Raw genomic sequence first — 21,201 nt, 5'->3', positions numbered from 1 at the left:
CCCTCGTCTCAGGGAGAGTTTTCTGGCCAAGCCACCAAAATAACTACTTGGGGAGACACAAAGAGGGGGGTGCAGAATAACAGCTTGGCTCATATCCAACCATGAGCAGTGTTGTGTGACATGGGACCCCCGAAAATTATCGGCCAAGAACTCCCATCTGGGAAACAAGTCTGGACTCAGCTAAGGGGTGAAAAACTCAAAAGGCTTTATAAATGAAAAAAGGGAAGAGTTCCAACAGTGAAAGCAGGCTGACAGGCTGAGACGATTTGCTAAGTATTGCTTAAACTGGACAGAGTTACGGGAAGATCTTCTGGTAAGTTATCTAGAAGCAAGAGATAGGTTTAAGCAACCTGTTGATAGATTGGCCAGAGTTCAGAAGTTCCCTTTGCGCAAACTGGAGAACTGGAGAACGGCTTATGCAAAGCGATAACCAGAATACAAACTGCTGCTTGTAGCAATAGTCAAGAGGAAGAGGAAGAGGGGAGGTTAGGTACTGCTACATCCTGCTGACGACAAGCAAAAGTAAGCTTGTCTTGAAGAAGACGTGGTCAGTTCACAAGCGGGAGAGATAGCTGCAGGGAGATGGTGAGGTCAACTTTGGGAGGTGTTCATTGAGAGCAATAGAGGTGTTTTTTTCTTTAAATATAGACCAGCTGGTCAAGAGGCGATCAGGCCGATCCAGGGAGGGAGAAAACCTGATAGATAGCATTCCAAGAAACTAAGAGCCAAGCTACAAGTGACGCCTGACACAGGTTGGACACTTGTCAGCTTCCCTCAAGTTTTGATGGGAAATGTAGGCATCCTGGTCTTGCAGCTGTAATGGAGAGCCAAGCTGTAAAACAGGACGCCTACATTTCCCGTCAAAACTTGAGGGAAGCTGACAAGTGTCCAACCTGTGTAAGGCGTCACTTGTAATTTGGCTCTAAGCTTGGCTCTATATTCTCCAAGTCAGCCAGAGCAAATCTTCACATGACGATGGTTGCCTGCTTCCTGTTGAGAAGACCATGGCTGGCAACAGGCAGGAGCCCATGGGTGGTGGAGACTGGAGTGAATGGCATTGCTGGATGCCGCAACGTCACTTCCAATTGAAAACACAGAAGTGATAGCACCGAGTTGTGTGATGCTCTAGGAATTTACCACATCTCTGTAGTAAAAGAATAGCGATCTGGTAAATTCTTAGAGCACTGTGGGGCACGATGCCACTATTTCTGAGCTTTCAACCACAAGTGATATTAGAGTATTGTGTGATGCTATTCCCCCATCCCTTTTCGCTCCCAGTGCTCATTCGAGGAGAAGCAGTGGGTAAAGGGCTGCAGGTTCCCTGCCGAAGCAGGCAACCAGACATCCCCACATTAGGGACCTAGTTAGGACTGAGACCTTGGCATATAGGAAAGCAGGGCTTTTTTTCAGCTGGAATGCAGTGGAACAGAGTTCCGGAACCTCTTGAAAATGGTCACATGGCTGGTGGCCCCGCCCCCTGATCTCCAGGCAGAGGGGAGTTTAGATGGCCCTCCGCCCAACTCCCCTCTGTCTGGAGATCAGGGGGTGGGGCCACCAGCCATGTGACCTTTTTCTCCGAGGGCAACCCACTGAGTTTCACCACCTCTTTTCCCAGAAAAAAGCCCTGTAGGAAAGGGTCTTTAAGCCTTCCCCCTGCATCATTTTCCCAACCTGATTGGTTCCAAGGGGAGTCATTATTTGTTCTGATGGTGAAATTTGTATGTACCGATGCATGCTGTGGTCTCCGTCCAAATACGACCTCCACAGTCCTCCCTGAGAACCTTTTCGAATAGAGAACTCCCAACACACATCCGCTTGACAGGCCTGACGCAGAAACAGAGTGGCTTCGTAAACAGCGTCACCTATGATGTGGCCTTTATATTAGTGTGACATTAGCATGCTCTGAAATGGTGCGTGCACTTTGGATCTGGAGGAAAGGAGCCCTGAACCAACATTCTTGGGCTCAGCGTGTTACAGCTATCTGGATACGCTCCTAAGGCAGAATTTTGCAACGGATCACAGCTGTTCCAATTCTTTCAGTGGAGAAATGCCCTCCATTCAGGAATAGAGATGGGCACGAACAGCAATACCACCTACAAAAAGCCACAAACAGCAGATTGGGCTGTTCCTGTTCCTGAGGCCCCATTCTAAACAAACAGGTGGTCGTTGCAAGCCTCGTCCATTGCTGTTCGTCAAGCCACAGAGTCTGGCACCTGCAATCAATTCCCTTGGCAACTTAGGCAGGGACTGCCTGAACTCTGTCTGAACTCCTGCTGTTTCCCTGGAAACCCCAATCTAAGCCCAATTTGGCTTGATAGGCAGGTCTTCCTTTCAAGTGTGGAGCTCTAAATTTGTTACAAGGGAGCAAAAAGCAGGGGGAGGGGGGCTCCCAGCCCTAGCTTTGCAGACAGTGGAGAGGGAGAGACAGTTGCGGTTGGCATTATGAGAGAGAGACAGGGAGAGTGCATTGGAGCTTGAATTTTCTTTGTGTGTGGTGGGATTAGGGATCTATCCATCCAGGGCTGCTGCCAGGCTCTGGGGCCAAGCTATTATTTATTATTGGTACATTTCCTACTGCCTGCTCAGGTAGGGTTTCTGTGAGTGGTATGGTAGGGATCTTGATGGCTGGAGGAGAGCCTGCTGGCCCCCATGAACAGGTCATGTTCATCATTGTTCATTGTTCATGGATGGCAACGAACAACGAATGGTTTTTTTTTCTGTTCGTGCCCATATCTATTCAGGAATTCATCCCAATATTTCAATGATTGTGTCTGCTCTCTGTCCATGCACAGGAGCCCAACTGCAGCCTAGCAGCTGGCAGAAAGGAGCAGGTTGAAGAAAAGAGTCTCAAGCTCCAAGTACAGATCCCTCCCGCTCTTAGAGTGGAAATACACATTGTGAATTACCTGGGGATGCTCAAGTGCAGAATTTTATGTGTGGTCCTCAATTCACGTGCAGGCTGTTCTTGCCCAGTGTACATGCATGCCACTTTCACAGAAGCTCCCTTTGGGTGAATGCAACTGCAAGTGAGTCAGGAGGGCAGAGTGACAATTCAGGTCTGTTTTTGCTGCAAGAACAAGTACTGTAGGCTCCTTTGACTTTCCAATTTGCATTTCTTTAAGGTGTGAGAAAGTGTCAAGATCTGCATTTCAATGATTGGAGGTGAGAGGCAGGGAAAATGGGATACTTTTAGTAGCTGAGAAGGAACTGATATTGAATGTGTGAATTTATTCGTGTGGAGCAAATTGGACTTTCTTATATCTTGAATGCTCTCTGATCTTGAGTTTGATCTTTGTGACCACACTGCGCCTATTCAGTCTTTCTATCTGAAAAGTGGAAACAGGCAGGGGTAGGGGTAATCCACCGGATCATGATGACAGCTCTAAATTGCAAAGCCAGGATAGATCACCCCAGCATTTGCTTGGAGAAGGTTAGCAGGCAGCTGTGGGACAGCCACAGGGTTTTCTGACCTCTTGGTGGGCAACGAGAAGAGCTTGCCCATCTATTCTTTGCACTTTCAATCTCTCTTGCTGTCCATCTCTTTTCAGAATTTCTCTATACTCCCCAGAAAACATGGCGGAGACTCACGTTGGCTCTGGAAAGGTAACTCTATTTCGACAGGAGTCCCCGGATGGCCTCACCTACCGCATCCCAGCCCTGCTGTGCCTTTCCCACGAGTCCACTTTCCTGGCCTTTGCAGAGGAGCGCTCGACATTCAGAAATGTAGACGCCAAATTCCTGGTGATGAGACGAGGGCAGAAGGAAGGAACATCTGTCCAGGTACCGCCACTAACACCCTGCAAAATGAAGATACAAACCGGAGTGAATGCAATACTTATGCAAAATAGTTGATCTAGCTGTATAAATAAATTCAACCTAATCAACACTCTTTGCTTAGCAAATATCTTAGCTGTTGATTATATTGTATTTTCATTTGCACTGGGAAATCCACCTCAGGTTTCAGTAAGAAAGATGGGCTAGAAAGAAAGAAAGAAAGAAAGAAAGAAAGAAAGAAAGAAAGAAAGAAAGAAAGAAAGAAAGAAAGAAAGAAAGAAAGAAAGAAAGAAAGAAAGAGGAGGGAGGGGATATCTGAAAATAGAATAAACCACACATGAAGCAGAATGGAATTCGATGGTGCCAAGTGGCGTGGAGGGCAATCTAAACTCCCCTCTGTCTGGAGATCAGGGGGCAGGGCCACCGGCCATATGACCATTATCGCCGAGGGCGATTTAAACTTTTAAAAACTCCCCCCTTGTTCCAGCTGACCCAAAGTGACATCATTGTGCGTTCCTGGGAGTGTGCGTGCACTTTGCGCACGTGCATGTGGTACCAGGGGCACCACCTCCCGCCAGGAGTTGCCCCCTCTGCTGGCAACCCACTGAGTTCCACCACCTCTTTTCCCAGAAAAAAAGCCCTGCACAAAAGTATGCCGGAGTGGAGAAAGTTGCTAGAGAGAATGTTTTCTCCCTCAACCCTAATACTAAAATTTGCAGGCAACCGGGGAAGTTGATGGGCAATAGACAGATAAAAGGAAATACCATAAACAGCGTCTGCGGTAGAGTTTCTGCTTTGCTTGCAGAAGGTTCTAGGTTTAATCTCCGGTATCTCCAGTTAAACAAAACCAGTTAGCAGGTGATCTGAAGCTCCTCTACCTGCGAGAGCAACTGCTAGTCAAAGTAGAACATACTGATCTTCACAGACCAATGGCCAGACAGTATCAGACGCACCTTATTTATCTGAATGTAACGCAGAGATGTAATACATCTCAAATGGTTTTTCAAAACATCTAAGAGGAGATATAAAAAATCTGGGGTGCTCGGTGTGAGCAGACTGAACAGCTGAAGCTGCCTTCGACTAAACCGGACTATTGGTCAATCCGAGTCAGTATTGCCATTTAGCCATAGGCTCCCTTGGTCCATATGCTTTTGGGGACAGTTTCAGAATTAGGGTTAGGATAATGTTTCCAGGCTTGCCGTGTTCCTGCTGGTGGTGGAGGATCCCCTGCTGCCAGCAGGCACTTCCTGCCAGTGCTCAGCTGAGTGACAAGAGGAAATGGTGGGGGAAAGGAAGGTGGAGCAACAAACAGTGTCCTAACATGCTGATGTCAATCCCTGTGCAACCAGAAGGGATGTCAGCATGTAACTAGTAAAACTCTAGCATTTTGGCAAGACTTGATGGTTAAATCATAGAGTTTTGCCCGAATGCTAGAGCATCCCTGGCAACACACTGACATCACTTCTGGGCTCACAGGAAGTGATGTCGCCAGCGATGTTTATTATGTTGCCAGTACAGCCCCCTTCCAGTCTTGTCCTGGCAAACCTAAATGTTTCCCATTATGAATTATGGTGGTCAGTCTTCCTCACCAAACTTCCATCTCTTGCTTTATATATTGTTTGGGCACCATGACAGGGGAAAGGGGTTTAAGTGCAATATATTGTGTGGATATGGTGTGGTTAACTCCGTTGATCTCTTTTTCCCTCTTGTCCAGTGGGGCCCTCAAGAATCTCTGATGACAGCCATGTTGCCTGATCACCGCACCATGAATCCTTGTCCAGTGTATGAGCAAGAGAGCGGCAAAGTATTCCTGTTTTTTAACTGCGTGAAGAACCACGTCACAGAAGAACAGCAAATCACAACAGGAAGGAATGCAGCCAAGCTGTGCTACGTCTTTAGCCAAGATGGTGGCCGCACCTGGAGTCAGCTGACTGATTTGACTGATCAAGTGATTGGAGATGAATTGGGAAACTGGGCCACATTTGCGGTCGGACCAGGCCATGGGGTACAATTGCGCTCCGGGCGTCTGGTGATTCCAGCATATGCTTACTACATCCACAAACACGACTCTTCCACCCCACCTGCCCATTCTATCGAGCCGCATTGCTTCACATTCTACAGCGATGATGGGGGCCAGCACTGGACCCGGGGACATCTTGCCATGAGACTCCAGACAACGGAATGCCAGGTTGCCGAGCTAATCCGCCAGGATGAAACTCAAGTGCTGTATTGCAACGCTCGAACATCACAGAAGTACCGGGCTGAGGCCTTCAGTAGGGATGATGGGAAACGATTTGAGAAATCCTTCCTAGGCATGTTGTCCGAGCCTCCCCAGGGTTGCCAAGGGAGTGTGGTGAGTTTCACCCCGTCACTGCCACCCTCAGATCTCGACCTAACAACAATGCTAGGTGAATTGACTCCTTTTCCGAATATTCATCTCAGACTGACCCTCAAGACTGCCAAGAAATGGCTGGTTTTCTCTCACCCAACAAGCACAAAGAAGTGTGTGGATTTAGGCATTTACCTGAACACGTCCCCCTTGGAGAAAGGTACCTGGAAGACCCCCTGGGTGATATACGAGGGTCCCAGTGGCTACTCAGACCTGGCCGTGTGTGAGGAGGGGCAATCACAGCTTTTCGGCTGCTTATTTGAGTGTGGAGTGACCAGAGAATATGAGGAGATTGCTTTCAAACTCTTCACCAATGTCGGGCTCCTGCAGCATGTGAGACATTTGTTCCTTTAGAAGTCAAGTGCTGCTATCCTGAACTAACCTCAACAGAAAATGAGAACTTTTTAATTTTATTTCCTCCTGCCCAGTCACTGAGTTGGAGCTCTGAGGTGAAAACTTCAGAAAATGGATGCCATTCTTCTTCACTTTTGTATTTCCATCTTATTTTCTGATATCAATTTTTTGTTAGTTTTTATCTTTTGGCTCTGAAAAAATCTTAATAAAATTTAATTTTAAAAAAGTCATTCTATTTCTTTATATTTTTATTTTTTCTTCTTTTCTTCAGCTTCTTTTCTGTTCTCAGTTTTTTTGTTAGTTTTGATCTTTTGGCTCTAAAAATAATAAAATGTGAATTTTTAAAAAGTCTATATTTCTTTATATTTTTATTTTATTTTTTTATTTTTTTCCTTTTCTTCAGCTGTATATTTTTCTTTTCTGTTTTCAATTTTTTTTAGTTTTTATCTTTTAGCTCTAAAAATTCTTAATAACATTCCCATTTTAAAAAGCCAGTTCTTTATATTTCTGTATATATTTTATATTATTATATTTTTTATTTTCTTCAGCTTTGTATTTCTATCTTCTTTTCTGTTTTCAATTTTTTGTTAGTTTTTATCTTTTGGATCTAAAAATTCTTAATACAATTAATTTTTAAAAGGCACTTCTTTATATTTTTTCTTTTATTATTTTTATTTTTTCTTTTCTTCAGCTTTGTATTTCTAGCTTCTTTTCTGTTTTCAATTTTTTGTTAGTTTTTATCTTTTAGCTCTAAAAATTCTTAATAACATTCTCATTTTAAAAAGCCACTTTATATTTCTGTATATATTTTATATTATTATATTTTTTTATTTTCTTCAGCTTTGTATTTCTATCTTCTTTTCTGTTTTCAATTTTTTGTTAGTTTTTATCTTTTGGATCTAAAAATTCTTAATACAATTAATTCTTTTAAACGCCCTTCTTTATATTTTTTCTTTTATTTTTTTATTTCTTTTCTTCAGCTTCGTATTTCTATCTTCTTTTCTGTTTTCAATTTTTTGTTAGTTTTTATCTTTTGGCTCTAAAAAAAATCTTAATAAAATTTAATTAAAAAAATGGATGCCAGTCTAGGTGACACACACCCAACAGGGCTTTTTTGTCTACATCTCTGCAGAGAACACAGAGCAGCTGCTATTTCCACATCCTTTATAAGAAATGGCAGAAATGGCAAAGGGAAATCTGTTTTTTTACAGTTCAGATTCTCTGGTATTATAAAGAAGAAAAATTCTAATACTGGAAAGAAAAGCCAGAAGTTGGTTGGACAAACCTTGCTGAGATCTATGCAGCAGAAGCAAAATAGCAAAGAGTCCAGTAGCACCTATAAGACTAACAACTTCATTGTAGCATAAGCTTTTGAGAGCCACAGCTCTCTTTGTCAGATGCAATCTGACAAAGAGAGCTGTGGTTCTTGCAAGCTTATGCTACAATAAAGTTGGTTAGTCTTACAGGTGCTACTGGACTCTTTGCTATTTTGCTACTGCAAACTAACATGGCTAACTCCTCTGGATTTATGCAGCAGAAAAGACTGCTAGAAAAACTCGTGATATAACTCACACTGAGCCTTGCTCCATCCCCTAACCTTCCCCATAAAATTTCCCAGTATGATTTTCTCTTTACATCAGACATCAGACAAAGTGGGCTGCGTTTCACAAAAGCTCACACTGAAAGGAACGTCGTGTTAGTCTTTAAGATACCACTGGACTTCTGGAATATAATTAAAACAATTTAACACATGTATCCCAAAAGCTAAACTCTCTGGAAAGTTTTTCCATCTCCAGATTTGTTGCTGTTTGTAGGCTTTATTTTCTCTTCCCCCCAGCCATTAATTAACAGAGCAAGAATCCAATAGCACCTATAAGACTTAAAATTGGTGGTACAGATACCACCAATTGTGGTCATTTCTTCAGATACAGGCTGTATCTGAAGAAGTGAGCTGTGACTCACGGAAGCTCACACCCTACCACTGATCTTATAGGTGCTACTGGACTCTTGCTCTTTTCTACTGCTACAGACAGACTAACACAGCTACCTATCTTGATCTCTCTCCATTATTAAACAATCTGTTAGTCTAAAACATTATACTAGAGTCTGGAGAAGTTGAATGGTCTTCTTGATTCACTGGTTTATAGTATGTAGGTTTCCCTGTAGAGGCAACAGGCTGACTTAAAAAAAATTATCCACACAAATTCTTGTACATCTCTGTTGTCTAAAATCATACAGTCCAAAATTATTATTCTTTATTCTGCCTAAGGGGTAGAACAGCATTGATACCAGTTGTGTGTAAGCGTATAAATATTCTTTGCAGATGGTTGTGATATGATGCACCGCCCACCCCTCTGAACTGCGGCAGGACAGGGAGAAATTTTCCAGCTGCCAGTTAATTAGGGTTGCCAACCCCAGGTTGGGAAATTCCTGGAGATTTGAGGGTGGAGCCTGGAGAGGGACAATGCCTTTGAGTCTACCTGTCAAAGCAGTCTTTTCTCCAGGGGAATCAATCTCTAAAGTCTGGAGGTTAGTTGTAATTCTGGGAAATCTCCACCTGGAGGTTGGCAACCCTAGATGAAGGGGGGAACCAAGTGTTTATTTTAGCCAGGGCAGCAGAAAGCTTTTATTAAGGCTGATTTCTGGAAGATTGGTTGATAGCTCATCAATTGGAAGGAGCTGATGGTTAAGCAATGGTCTCTGCTCCAGGCTGGGAAATTCTTGGAGGGTTTTTTTTTTTGGGTGGGGGAGCAGCGGAACCTGGAGAAGGTAGGACTTGGGGAGGGGAAGGACCTCAGTAGGGTATAACGCCATACAGTCCACCTTCCAAAGCAATCCTTTTCTCCAGGGGAACTAATCTCTGTGGCTTGGAGATCAGTTACAATTCCGGGAGATCTCCAGCCCGCTCCTGGAGGTTAGCAACCCTGTCTCCTGATCGCTGGGGCTGTCTCTCAAGCGCTTCTTTCCTTGAGCTGCACATCAGAGAAGGAGACACACCCCTCCCCTTGGCTACCGTGCGACGGGAGAGGCGCCCTGGAATTCTAGCCAACCTTCTTCGGAAGTGCTTGCGGGAGTTGCTGCTACCAGTAATAGGAGAGCCTCCCTCCCTATCCTACTCCGGCTTTTCCTGTGCATTTGTCATTCAAGCAACTCAAGTCAAGGCATCGCAGGTCCCCGCTGGCCTCGCTTCACCTCCAAAGGAAAAGAAACTCGCGTTGTCCCCTGGAACTTCCTCCCACTTGAAACAGCGGGTTGGGAACCCGCGCGCCTGATTCTTTAAAGAACGTGCAAGCGCAAAGACAGCCGTGGTTAAAGGAGAAGGGCGGGGCTGCTGGAGAACGTGCTTTCCCCCATGACGGCGCGCCTGTGAGTTCGAATCCTGCCTTGTGCAAAGTGGTGTCAAGCGGCGCGGTTAGGAGTAGGGGAGAGGGAAGGATTAGCTCGGCAACGCCCCTTCCTTCCTTCTCCCCCTTACTAGTTGTGGCCGGGTGCGGAGTTTGCACATTTGCACGTGTGTGATCTTTTTCTGCGCTTCAAGAAAGCTGCTGCCCGGTGAGTGATGGGACGCCAAGAGGCTGGAGGGACAGGAAGAATCCGGGGGGGGGGGGGACACGACACCATACAAAAGGCTCCTTTAAATGGAGAGGCAGTGTTGTATAGTGGTTAATGTTGGGTTTGGCTGTGGGAGATCCAGGTTCGAATCTCCACCTTGCTAGTGACTGTGGGCCACCCACAATCTCTCAGCCTGACCCACCTCACAGGGTTGTTGGAGGCTAAAATGGAGGCGAGAGAATTATAGAAGCCTCTTTGCATCCTCATTAAGGAGAAAGGGTATAAATGAAGTAAAGAAAGAAGGGTAGTCGTGTTAGGTTGTCAAACTAAAATATAATTAAAGCCCAGTGGGACCTTAAAGACATTGAGATTTCTATTAAAATAGATCAGGCATCCTAGATTGTATGGGGTGACTCAGGGGCATAATACTCAGTAAAACAAACTGGGATCACAATATTAAAAAAAAAAGGCAACCAGTTACTATGATTTATGGCTACTGTATATTATAAACTTTGTAATAACATTAATTACTTGTAACCCTTGCATGTTATATTGATAATAGAAAATCGCTGCAACAAAATTTGTGATCCCATATCACAATTTTAAAAGTCCCATCCTTGTGATATACCGAAGCGGTTTTTGTAATACATAAATGTGAGACGAGCATCTAGATGTAAGCCTGTTTCGTAGAGGACTTTCCTCAGAAGTTATTCTCAGTAGATCTTCCTCTGAAGTTATCTTCTTCTTGCTTGCAATTCAACATTTATGTGGGAAGCAAGCTGGTCCGATAGCCTTTTTTTAACGAGGTACCAAGCCTCGTTACCGGCTTTAATTAGCCGGTAGAATGCTCTCATGTAATAGAGTGATTGGTCGCCTGTTTTATTGTGGGGCGTAATGGTGTGCTTTGCAAATTAAACTTCCCAATCCCATGATCCCATAAGGAAGAAATGTGCCTCTCCCCAGAGCAACCTGCTTTGGTGGAAAAGAGCAAGAGTCCAGTAGCGCCTATAAGACTAACAAAATTTGTGGTAGGGTATGAGCTTTCGTGTGTCACAGTTCACTTCTTCGGACAGAAAAGAGCAAGAGTCCAGTAGCACCTATAAGACTAACAAAATTTGTGGTAGGGTATGAGCTTTCGTGCGTCACAGCTCACTTCTTCAGATAGAAAAGAGCAAGAGTCCAGTAGCACCTATAAGTCTAACAAAATTTGTGGTAGGGTATGAGCTTTCGTACATCACAGCTCACTTCTTCAGATAGAAAAGAGCAAGAGTCCAGTAACACCTATAAGACTAACAAAATTTGTGGTAGGGTATGAGCTTTCGTGTGTCACAGCTCACTTCTTCAGATAGAAAAGAGCAAGAGTCCAGTAGCACCTATAAGTCTAACAAAATTTGTGGTAGGGTATGAGCTTTCGTACATCACAGCTCACTTCTTCAGATAGAAAAGAGCAAGAGTCCAGTAACGCCTATAAGACTAACAAAATTTGTGGTAGGGTATGAGCTTTTGTGCATCACAGCTCACTTCTTCAGATACAGCTAGAATGAGAAGTGAGCTGTGACTCACGAAAGCTCCTGCCCTACCACAAATTTTGTTATTCTTATAGTTGCTACTGGACTCTTGCTCTTTTCTACTGCTACAGACAAACACGGCTACCCATCTTGATCTTCCTGCTTTGCTCCTTCTTCCTCATGTTTTTTCCCATAGGTCAAGGAGTTTCTGAGCTCTAATTTTATAGAAGTAGCTGCCCAACCCCACACTTTCAACAGCTTCAAGTAGAATCAAGGATGGAAATGAGGGAGAGAGACTCCAGCACTGCCGATTCAGAATTATTCTTTGCCTCTTTCCTACAAATGGAGTGCGAGGATGGAAGCGTTTTTTTAAAAAAAATTTTTAAAGGGATTTAATATTATTGATTCTGTTTTGAGAACATCTTTGTCAAGCAGAAGAAAGAGGGATGCGCCAGTGTGTAAAGCCAATGGAATTTTTGCACATCTCTGTCTGCCTTTCTTAGGAACTGCCAGAAATTTGGTAATGCTTGTGACTCGCCAAAGAGAGTCTGAGATGTATTATCCGACTGTGGGAATAACCGTAGGGAGAGTGGGCATGAATCACGCACGGATTCGAAGGGACTTGCATGGAGCAATGACGTGAAATTCAGAATGATCACTCTCGGTGGTGGTGCTGCAGTGAAATTTCTCAAGGTTTGAGTCCTGGGGCCAAATGGCTGTTACAGAAGTCACTGCAAAGCCAGAACGTCTGCCTCATGCCAAAGGCAAATCTCTGAATCTGGGCTCAACTTTAAATCCCCACCGCAGACCAAAACAGTCATGGCAGATCAACCTGGGTGATTGTCTACTTCTTCAGTCATTGTTAATATTTTAAAAAGAAGGGAAGGGGGCATGGAGAGGATTTCGGTCCTAGGTAGCCCCGTAGTTTGCAGGAAGGGATATTTATACCTGCTGTAGGCTGGAGAAAAATGAAAGAAAGGAGCATGCAATATTTATTTTTAATTTTAAACATTTTTATGCCACCTTTCCAACCCATTCAGGGCCCTGAGGCGGCGAACATTAAGACATTTCAAGCATTTAAATACAGCATTCACTCTCTCATGCATTCTCTCTGTCTCTAGCTGTCTGTCCATCCGTCTGTCTGTCTCCATCTTTCTCGCTTTAGTTTTGATGTTACAATGGTGTAGCCAGATCAGCCGTGGCCATCTTCCGGGCTAGACAGAGTATGAAGAAGGCCTTTTTTGGGGGGGCAACTGCATTTTCATGCTTCTCTAGTACTGGATCCAGTATAACCCCTAGACTCTTAACTGAGAGTCTCTCTACATGAGATGCTTTGGCACATGCTCGTCAAGTGTAGGCAGATGCAATGTTAGCTGGGAAGCATAGTTTAAAAAGACAGAGCCGGTGGAGATCGCCCCTTAGAGTGTTTGTTAATTTCATCTTCGCCTCCCGGAAGGCTCTGTCAATTTCACCTCTCCAGTCTAAAACTGTGTGGGATCCCAACCAGAGGGCAGTGAGGAATGGAAATGAGCTGGAGCTGCCTTCCAGAACCGGGCTTGAACCTGGAGACGTTATAATGGGTTGAAGTTTCTCTTCTGGCATTTCACAGCCCCTTCACACAGCTCCAGTGTATAGCAAAGCCTTTGCCCTGCTGCCAGCTCTGTCTTTTTAAACTGCCTTTGTTGACCAACATTGCATCTCCCGACATGTGTTCTTCACGTGTCAGATGTCTCATCTAGACAGACTCTCCGTCCGCAAGGGTTAGCTGAAAACTGGAAGCACAATGTCCTTTAAGATCTCCACTGTCCCAACCAACATCACTTCCGTCTTGCCCGGGTTCCGTATCAGTTTGTTCTCTTTCAGCCACTTGACTACAGCATCCCACAGTGATTTGGATTGCGAGATATAGATCTGGGTGTCATCTGCATTTTGAGGGCATCCAATTTAAACTAATTAAAACACATAAATGCATTAAAAACACACAATGAAGGAGGAGGGCTTAATGTGTTAGTGAGAGAATGCCAAACAAAACAAAGAGAGCCAGTTTGGCGTAGTGGTTAAGAGCGTGGGACTCTAATCTGGAGAGCCGGGTTTGACTCCCCACTCCTCCACGAAGCCAGCTGGGTGACCTTGTGCTAGTCACAGTTCTCTGGAGCTCACAGGGTGATTGTCGTGGGGTAATAATAACACTTTGTAAACCGCTCTGAGTGGGCATTAAGTTGTCCTGAAGGGCGGTATATAAATCGAATGTTGTTGTTGTTGTTGTTGTTGTTGTTGTTGTTGTTGTTATTAAAGCTCACTCACTGGAGGAAGACCATGATAGAGAGGCACAGATGAATATCCCCAGGAGGGGAGTTCCAAAGTTTTGGCACCCTAAACCAGAAGACCTTTTCCTGGGTTGCCGCCCATCCGGCCTCAAATGGGAGGGACACCGGAAGCAGAACCTCCCAAGATGATCAAAGCGGTTGGGCAGGTTGATGGGGGAGTAAGTAAACATTTGGAAGGACTAACAGGTTGGTGTTTAAGGTGGTTCCTGATTCCATAGAAGCTGCAAATTCTTGCTCAGCAGCCATAGTTGTGTGTCCCTTCCCTGGAATTCTGCATCGCTAACAATGGGGTGTGTGAACAGTTGCCTAGCTAGGAGACAGACATGTCAGAGAAGATCCTTTCCATGGAGAAGGTCCGAAGTTCAGTGTCCAGTTTCCCTGCATCTTTGGTAGTAGGACTGGAAAAGAGCTGTCTCGCTTTTTCTCTTTCTTTTTCTCTTTTTCCTTTTTATTTCCCCGTCTTGCCCTGCCAAAGGCCTTGAGGAGCTGCCCTCTGAGTGCTAAGCCAGGGGGACCAATGGTCTAAGTTGGTTTAAGCCAGCTTTGTGTGTTCATAAACCGCATCCTCCTCTTCCTCTGAGGTGCTATGGGATCCACGTCTCCGGCTGCCCAGCTTTCACAACCTTGCCATGTTGACATCTGGGTGTAGGGGGGACAGGGTGGGGTTCTTCCTTATTCTTTCAACCTGTCTTCCCGGATCTGTAGTCTCACATTCTGAATTGCACATAGAGAAGTGGAGGCTGGAAGATGCTTCAGTCACACCAGCAAGATCTTAGAGGTTGTGTGATGTCTAAGAAGGATGCTAGGCTGAAAGAAAAAGGTAACTCCTTGGGAGTAAGTTTCAGATAGGTTCCTGCAAGAGACCTCGGAGAGCCACTGCCAGTTGGGTTGTTGAGTGTGATGGCCTAGGAGTCCATTGGGCGGGGGCAGCAAGATTTGAGTCCAGTGGCTCCTTCGAGACCAACAAGATTTTCAGGGTATAAGGTTTTGAGAATCAGAGCTCCCATCTTCAGATACTAGGAGAAGTAGAGATCCTTGAACCTTTATAGAGGTGTGAGGGGGTGAAGCAAAGAAGGGGGGTGAAGCCAGGATGTAAAGGTAAAATGCAGCTTGATTAGAGCAGAAATTAGCATCTCTAGTGAAATAAGAATCCTATTTCTCTATTTAGTCCTGAGGGTCCCCCTGCTCCGAACTTGTATTTGAACTCAAGTGCAGCATCTCATGTTGTAACCTGCCCTTAGAGCATTTGAGGACTGCTACTTTTAGGTCCTAAGAGCCACGTGGTGCAGAGTGGTAAGCAGCAGTACTGCAGCCCAAGCTCTGCTCACGACCTGAGTTCGATCGCGGTGGAAGCCGGGTTCAAGTAGCCAGCTCAAGTTTGACTCAGCCTTCCATGCTTCCGAGATTAGTAAAATGAGTACCCAATTTCCTGGGGGTAACATGTAGATGACTGAGGAAGGCAATGGCAAACCACCCCATAAAAAGTCTGCCAAGAAAACATCATGATGTGACGTCCCCCCATGGGTCAGTAACAACTCGGTCCTTGCACAGGGGACTACCTTTACCTACTTTTAGGTCAGCAATGGAACGTCCTGGAAGATTCGAATGTTCTCCCAAGGGCTTTTGAGTGCTTTGATTTTCAACATCAGATTTATGTTTATTCTTTCGCGTACGGACTGACCAGTTTGTCTGATGTTGAGAGTGGACAGGCATTGCTGAGACTTCACGACATCTATAAAACTGGAAGATGAACACGTGAATGAACCTGAGAGGGTCTATCCGGTGTGGTTAGGTCCAGTGATTGTGTCGTTGGAGTGCATATGGGAACAGAGTTGGCATCTTGGTTTATTGCAGAAGGGAAGGGGCTGTGGCTCAGTGGTAGAGCATCTTATTTGCATGCAGAAGGTGCCAGGTTCAATCCCTCACATCCCCAGTTAAAAAGAACAGATGAAACTCCCCCATCTGAGATCCTGGAGAGCTGTCAGTCTGAGAGCCTCGCTACAAGTGACATTTTACACGTGAAGGATGCTTGATCATTTTCGCAAGTCTTTCTGGGAACTGAAGTCCCTCTCCCCCACCCCTTTTCCTCCTGTTCCTTCCCCTCTCTGTTAGAATCGCTGCCTGAAAAGTCAGAGAAAGCCTGTCCCCCCTCCCCCAGCAAGATGATTTGCAAACGCCACTGTTGCTGTAGGCTTTCTCTGTCTCTTCAGGCAGCGATTCTAACAGAGAGGGGAAGGAACAGGAGGAAAAGGGGTGGGGGAGACGGACTTCAGTTTCCAGAAAGACTTGCAAAAATGATCAAGTGTCCTTCACGTATAAAATGTCACTTGTAGCGAGGCTCTGGCCAGTAGACAAGACTGGTCTAGATGGCCCAGTGGAAGGCGGCTTCATATGTGTGTTGTTCACTTGGAATTAGGCAGTTTCATATATTCATATTATCTCCGGAACAGCATCCAAAACAACTCTTAAATTTATGAGTTTAGCAAATCAAAACCCAGATTATCAAGAGGAATTATCTTGTCCAGCCTTCATCTAGGTAAAACAATCTCTGCTTTGCCTGTTCCTCCACCCACTCCTTGCTTGCTGGAAGACACGTTCCTTCTTTACATTGTATTGCATCTTTATTTGAATATAAAGCACATTGTTGTATTTATATACTATTTATAACATCAACTTTAGAATTGCTGCTATAGCTGGATACAAATTTCTGATTGAGGAAATCAACTACTGAACTTGAGAAATTCATGTTTATATCCTTACTGCATTGCTGGATTGGTTGCCTTGCAAGATTTAGAAATATTTTTGAGTATTCATTGATGCCTGAATGGCCACTTGCTCTGAGTGTAAATGTTTGTGTGCATTCTTTGGAACTGAGCAGGGCTTTTTTTTCAGCAGGAATGCGGTGGAATGGAGTTCCGGCACCTCTTGAAAATACTCGGCAATAGCACATGAAAATAATATTATTCCAAAGAATCCCGTGTGTTTCTCCCTCATTTCCCTCTTGAGAGTTCCACCACTTCTTTTCCTAGAAAAAAACCCCTGGAACCGATTCATTACAAACAACACTTCTGAACTGATTATATTCTTCCTTTATTGTTATTACAACATAGTTCATTTGGCCGACTTAGCAAGTTTATCACAGCACTTTTCTTGGTTTACTGTTGCTTTCCGTGACTCTCTCTCTCTTTTTGCCTGGGATTTGCACAGAACAGCAACATATTGGCAATAAGCAAAATTTGACACGTGCCACTCTGAGCCGGCATTAAGCCAAAAATTGCAGGCAGTGTTCCCATAAAGAGGTCTTCTTTAAAAGAGTGCAAAAAGAGCTCTCCATAATAAACGCACTGTGGATGGTTGCGCAAAGCAGCAATAAAAAAGGGAGGAAGTTGTCATGTTCAGAATATGCTATGCTATGTTCAGGTATACTAGTACCAAAGAGACTCCATTTTAATCCTTTCAGTATCATGAGTGCTTTCTTCCCAGGTGCCAGGACGTTCCCACGCAGCTATCTCCAGAAGAGGAATGTTTTGGCTACCGCTGTTCCAGCCCCAAAGGACTTTCGCTTTCCAAGCTTCAAAGGGATTGTTTTGAGAACTATGGGGGGAGGTTGGGCCTGCTGAGATCTGTTACTTTGTACCTTATGCTTTGCCTGTCATTGGTAACAATTCACATGTACCACCCTGAATATTGTATTCAGGCTCGTGGACTATAATGCTTTCTTTCTTCAGTGAACTTTTGAAAACAACGGGCTTTTGTCTGATTGCAGAAGGTAGTCTGGAGTAAGGACATTATCTAGCCACAGTTCTGACAGAAGTCAACCCAGCGGGGGGGGGGGGGAGGGGTGGTTATTCTAGTCTGCATGTGTAATTGCAAGAATCAAAGGAGGCTTGGAAATGCCCTGACAATGTGCAATGCCTTGAGTGCACAAGGACCCTTGGAGATCTATGATTCAAAGCCTTTTCGAAGCACAGGTTCTGAAGGCTCTTCCTCTTTGTTCACCTGCGCCAGGTTCTAGTTTCTACATAATTCCTCTTCCAGATCTTCTGATGTTTCTTTTTTTTATTCCCCTTCTTCTCAGAACATTTCTGCACCCCCAGAAAACATGGCTAAAACTCAGGTGGGTTCTTCTGCGAAGGAGACTCTCTTCCGCCAAGAAGCGCCCGGGGGCATCACCTATAGAATTCCAGCCCTGCTGTTCTTGCCTGACAAGTCCCTCTTCCTGGCCTTTGCAGAAGAGCGCTCCTCACCCAGAGACGGACATGTCAAGTTCCTGGTGATGAGACGGGGGCAGAAGGAAGGAAAGTCTGTCCAGGTAACAGGTCTTCATAACGACAGGGAGGACACCGGGGGACTGCTGTTGGTTTTTTTTAAATGGGTGCCTGTCTCCTCTGCAGTTTTTGAGATACAGCCCAACTGGAGAGAGAGAGAGAGAGAGAGAGAGAGAGAGGGGTCAGGAGGACCCTGCATATCCTTCTGGTTTCACTGCTCTGGTGGCTGTTCCTTTGATTTCTAAATTGATATTCTCACGGAAATTTCCTTCCTTCCAGTTGACTCCACCTCTTCCTCCTCTCTCCTCCATCTTACCACCATGAAAACAAGATGCGCCCTCCTGTATCTCTGTCTTTTCTAGTTTAGCTAGTTAGTTTAGAATGCTGTCTCTATCCTATCCTGAAACTTATAATAAAGGACTCATATTAATCAACTAAAATAAAAGATAATCTCTGTGTGAACTTGCTTTCCTAAGCAGCAAGTGCAGTCCCACTGTGCCGATATGTACTCTGCCTAACAGTGTATTCCCCATGTGAAACTTATTTATTTTTACTTACTTACATTATCCATAGGTGGCATTTCTCACAGAGACTCAAGGCGGATTACACAGTGTACATCAATGGAATCAATAGGATGGGACATCCAATAAGCAATGTAATAGGATCAAGATTGCAGAAATTAAAACCAAGTAAAAATTTGAAACAAAGCAGAAACAAAGCACATTATTAACATGGCATATTAAATTATGCAGAAACAACATGATAGGATGCCCTGACCTGGATAGCCCAGGTGAGCCTGATCTTATCAGATCTCAGAAGCTAAACACGGTTGGCCTTGGTTAGTAATTGGATGGGAGACCTCCAATAAAGACCAGGGTTGAGGAGGCAGCCAATGGCAAACCACCTCGGTTAGTCTCTTGCCATGAAATCCCCACCAGGGGTCGCCGTAAGTCAGCTATGACTTGAGGGCACTCTCCACCACCACATAATAGGATAATACCATTGTGTTGTAGCGGTTAGAGTGTTAGATTAGGATCTGGGAAACTGAGGTTTGAACTTCAACTCTGCCATGGAAGTTTACTGAGTGACCTTGGGCCAATCACGCCCTCTAACCCTAACCTACCTTACAGGGTTATTTCAGAGATAAAGTGCAGGAGATAATGATGTAAACTACTTTGGGTCCCCACAGGGGAGAAAGGCGGAGTGTCAATGAAATAATAAATACTGTGACAGATAGTATGTGCTATACACAGTAGTATAGTCCACAGACCCTTTCCTTTTATTAAAGCACCTTCCGGATCTGTTCTGTTCTAATACAGCGCTATGACTTTTGTAAAATCGCCCGCCTGAATAATTTAGTTTTGCGTAGTCTGCAGAATGCCAGGACGGTTGGAGCCTTTATGACCTCCACACGCAGGCTATTCCAAAAGGTGGGCGCCACCACAGAGAAGGCACGTGTACGTGCAAGTTTTCCCTACTTGCAGAGAGGCATCTGCAGAAGGCCCTGTTCAGATGAGTGAAGCAGCTGTAGAGAGACAGAGGCAGTACAATAGATATGAGGAACAAAGATCGTGAAGGGCTTCGTATGTGATGGCCAGTATCTAAAATTGAGCCTGGTAACTGATGGGGAGACCGTGGAGTGACTGCTGCAGAGTAACATGCCTGCCCTGCCCTGTATCTGACAATAACCTGTTGATCCTTCTCTCCACCTTGCTTCAGTGGGGCCCTAAAGAGCCTCTGACGACAGCCTTGCTGCCTGGTCACCGCACCATGAACCCATGCCCGGTATATGAGAAAACGAGCGGCCAAGTTTTCCTGTTTTTTATCTGTGTGCGGAGACACATCTCAGAATGGCATCAGATCATGTCGAGGAAGAACGCAGCCAGGCTGTGCTTTGTCTCTAGCCAAGATGGCGGCTACACATGGAGCCAGTTGACTGATTTGACCGATCAAGTGATTGGACATGACTTGAGAAACTGGGCCACGTTTGCTGTTGGGCCTGGCCACGGATTGCAGATGAGCTGCGGGCGCCTGGTGATTCCTGCATATGCCTACTACATGCACTGGAGTTTCTTTGCCCCCTCTTCTGTTAATAACATAAAACCACATTGTTTTATTTTCTACAGTGATGACCACGGGAAGAACTGGGCATGGGGCCGGCTCCTCAAGAGCTTGCAGACTATAGAATGCCAGGTCGCTGAGCTCACTTCTCAAGATAACCACCGAGTGTTATATTGCAACGCTCGTAGTCCAGACAAGTATAGGGCTGAAGCCTTCAGCGTGGACTATGGAACCCAATTTGAGGAGTCCTTCCTATGCAAGGAGTTGCCCGAGACAGGAAATGGTTGCCAGGGCAGTGTGGTGAGTTTCACTCCAGTGCTGCAACCCTCAGAGCCGGGTCGAAGAGAAAATACAACTGCATTAAAGACCACTAAGTCATGGATGGTTTTTTCCCACCCCGCAAGCAGACACGAGCGAGTCAATCTGGGTATCTACCTCAACACTTCCCCACTGGTGAAGGGGAATTGGAAGGACCCATGGGTGCTGTATGAAGGGCCCAGTGGCTACTCGGACCTGGCCGTGTGCGAGGAGGGCCAGTCGCTGCTTTTTGGTTGCTTGTTTGAATGCGGAGTGTCCAGAGAATACGAGGAGATTGCCTTCCAACTCTTCACTGATGTTGACCTCCTGAGAAATGTAAAAGAAGGCTGATCTTGAGTCCCTGTTCCCTCAGATGTGTTTCTGCCCTTAATTCCTTGACATTAAGAATCCAGCAACAGAAAATGAGATCCTTTTTGTTTTCCTGCCTATCCTCTCAGTCATTGGCTTGGAGCTTTGAGGTTAAAGACTTCAGAAAATGGCTGCTAATCAACCATCAAGCCCTCCTGTGAAGAGGACAAAGAACCTCCTGCCGCCACATCTTTAAGAAGATAACAATAAAGATGTATTGTCGAAGGCTTTCACGGCCGGAGAACGATGGTTGTTGTGGATTTTCCAGGCTGTATAGCTGTAGCATTCCACACCCTGGGAAA

The 21,201-nt window shown here is 45.1% G+C and overlaps 2 protein-coding genes across 2 annotated transcripts; both read left to right on the top strand.

Moving 5' to 3' along the window:
* Positions 1-3,555: 3,555 nt before the first annotated feature.
* Positions 3,556-6,517, top strand: LOC129326337 (sialidase-3-like). Its single transcript, XM_054974491.1, has 2 exons — positions 3,556-3,780; positions 5,489-6,517. Exons 1-2 carry the CDS (start codon positions 3,574-3,576, stop codon positions 6,515-6,517), a joined length of 1,236 nt encoding a protein of 411 aa, XP_054830466.1. The 5' UTR covers positions 3,556-3,573.
* A 7,549-nt stretch (positions 6,518-14,066) lies between these two features.
* On the top strand, positions 14,067-20,947 carry LOC129326127 (sialidase-3-like). The gene is made up of 3 exons (XM_054974272.1): positions 14,067-14,090; positions 17,983-18,216; positions 19,892-20,947. Exons 2-3 carry the CDS (start codon positions 18,007-18,009, stop codon positions 20,879-20,881), a joined length of 1,200 nt encoding a protein of 399 aa, XP_054830247.1. The 5' UTR covers positions 14,067-14,090; positions 17,983-18,006; the 3' UTR covers positions 20,882-20,947.
* The last annotated feature ends 254 nt before the right edge of the window (positions 20,948-21,201 follow it).

This window comes from Eublepharis macularius, chromosome 3 (assembly GCF_028583425.1).
Source record: "Eublepharis macularius isolate TG4126 chromosome 3, MPM_Emac_v1.0, whole genome shotgun sequence".
NCBI lineage: Eukaryota > Metazoa > Chordata > Lepidosauria > Squamata > Eublepharidae > Eublepharis > Eublepharis macularius.
Note: the sequence above shows the minus strand (reverse complement) of the source record. Positions and strands in the feature narration are given on the sequence as shown.

Excerpts from the sequence above, each read along its gene's own strand:
- LOC129326337 (XM_054974491.1), top strand. The coding sequence starts at position 3,574 with ATGGCGGAGACTCACGTTGGCTCTGGAAAGGTAACTCTATTTCGACAG. Across the intron at positions 3,781-5,488 it reads AGGAAGGAACATCTGTCCAG|TGGGGCCCTCAAGAATCTCT; the intron begins GTACCGCCACTA and ends CCTCTTGTCCAG.
- LOC129326127 (XM_054974272.1), top strand. The coding sequence starts at position 18,007 with ATGGCTAAAACTCAGGTGGGTTCTTCTGCGAAGGAGACTCTCTTCCGC. Across the intron at positions 18,217-19,891 it reads AGGAAGGAAAGTCTGTCCAG|TGGGGCCCTAAAGAGCCTCT; the intron begins GTAACAGGTCTT and ends ACCTTGCTTCAG.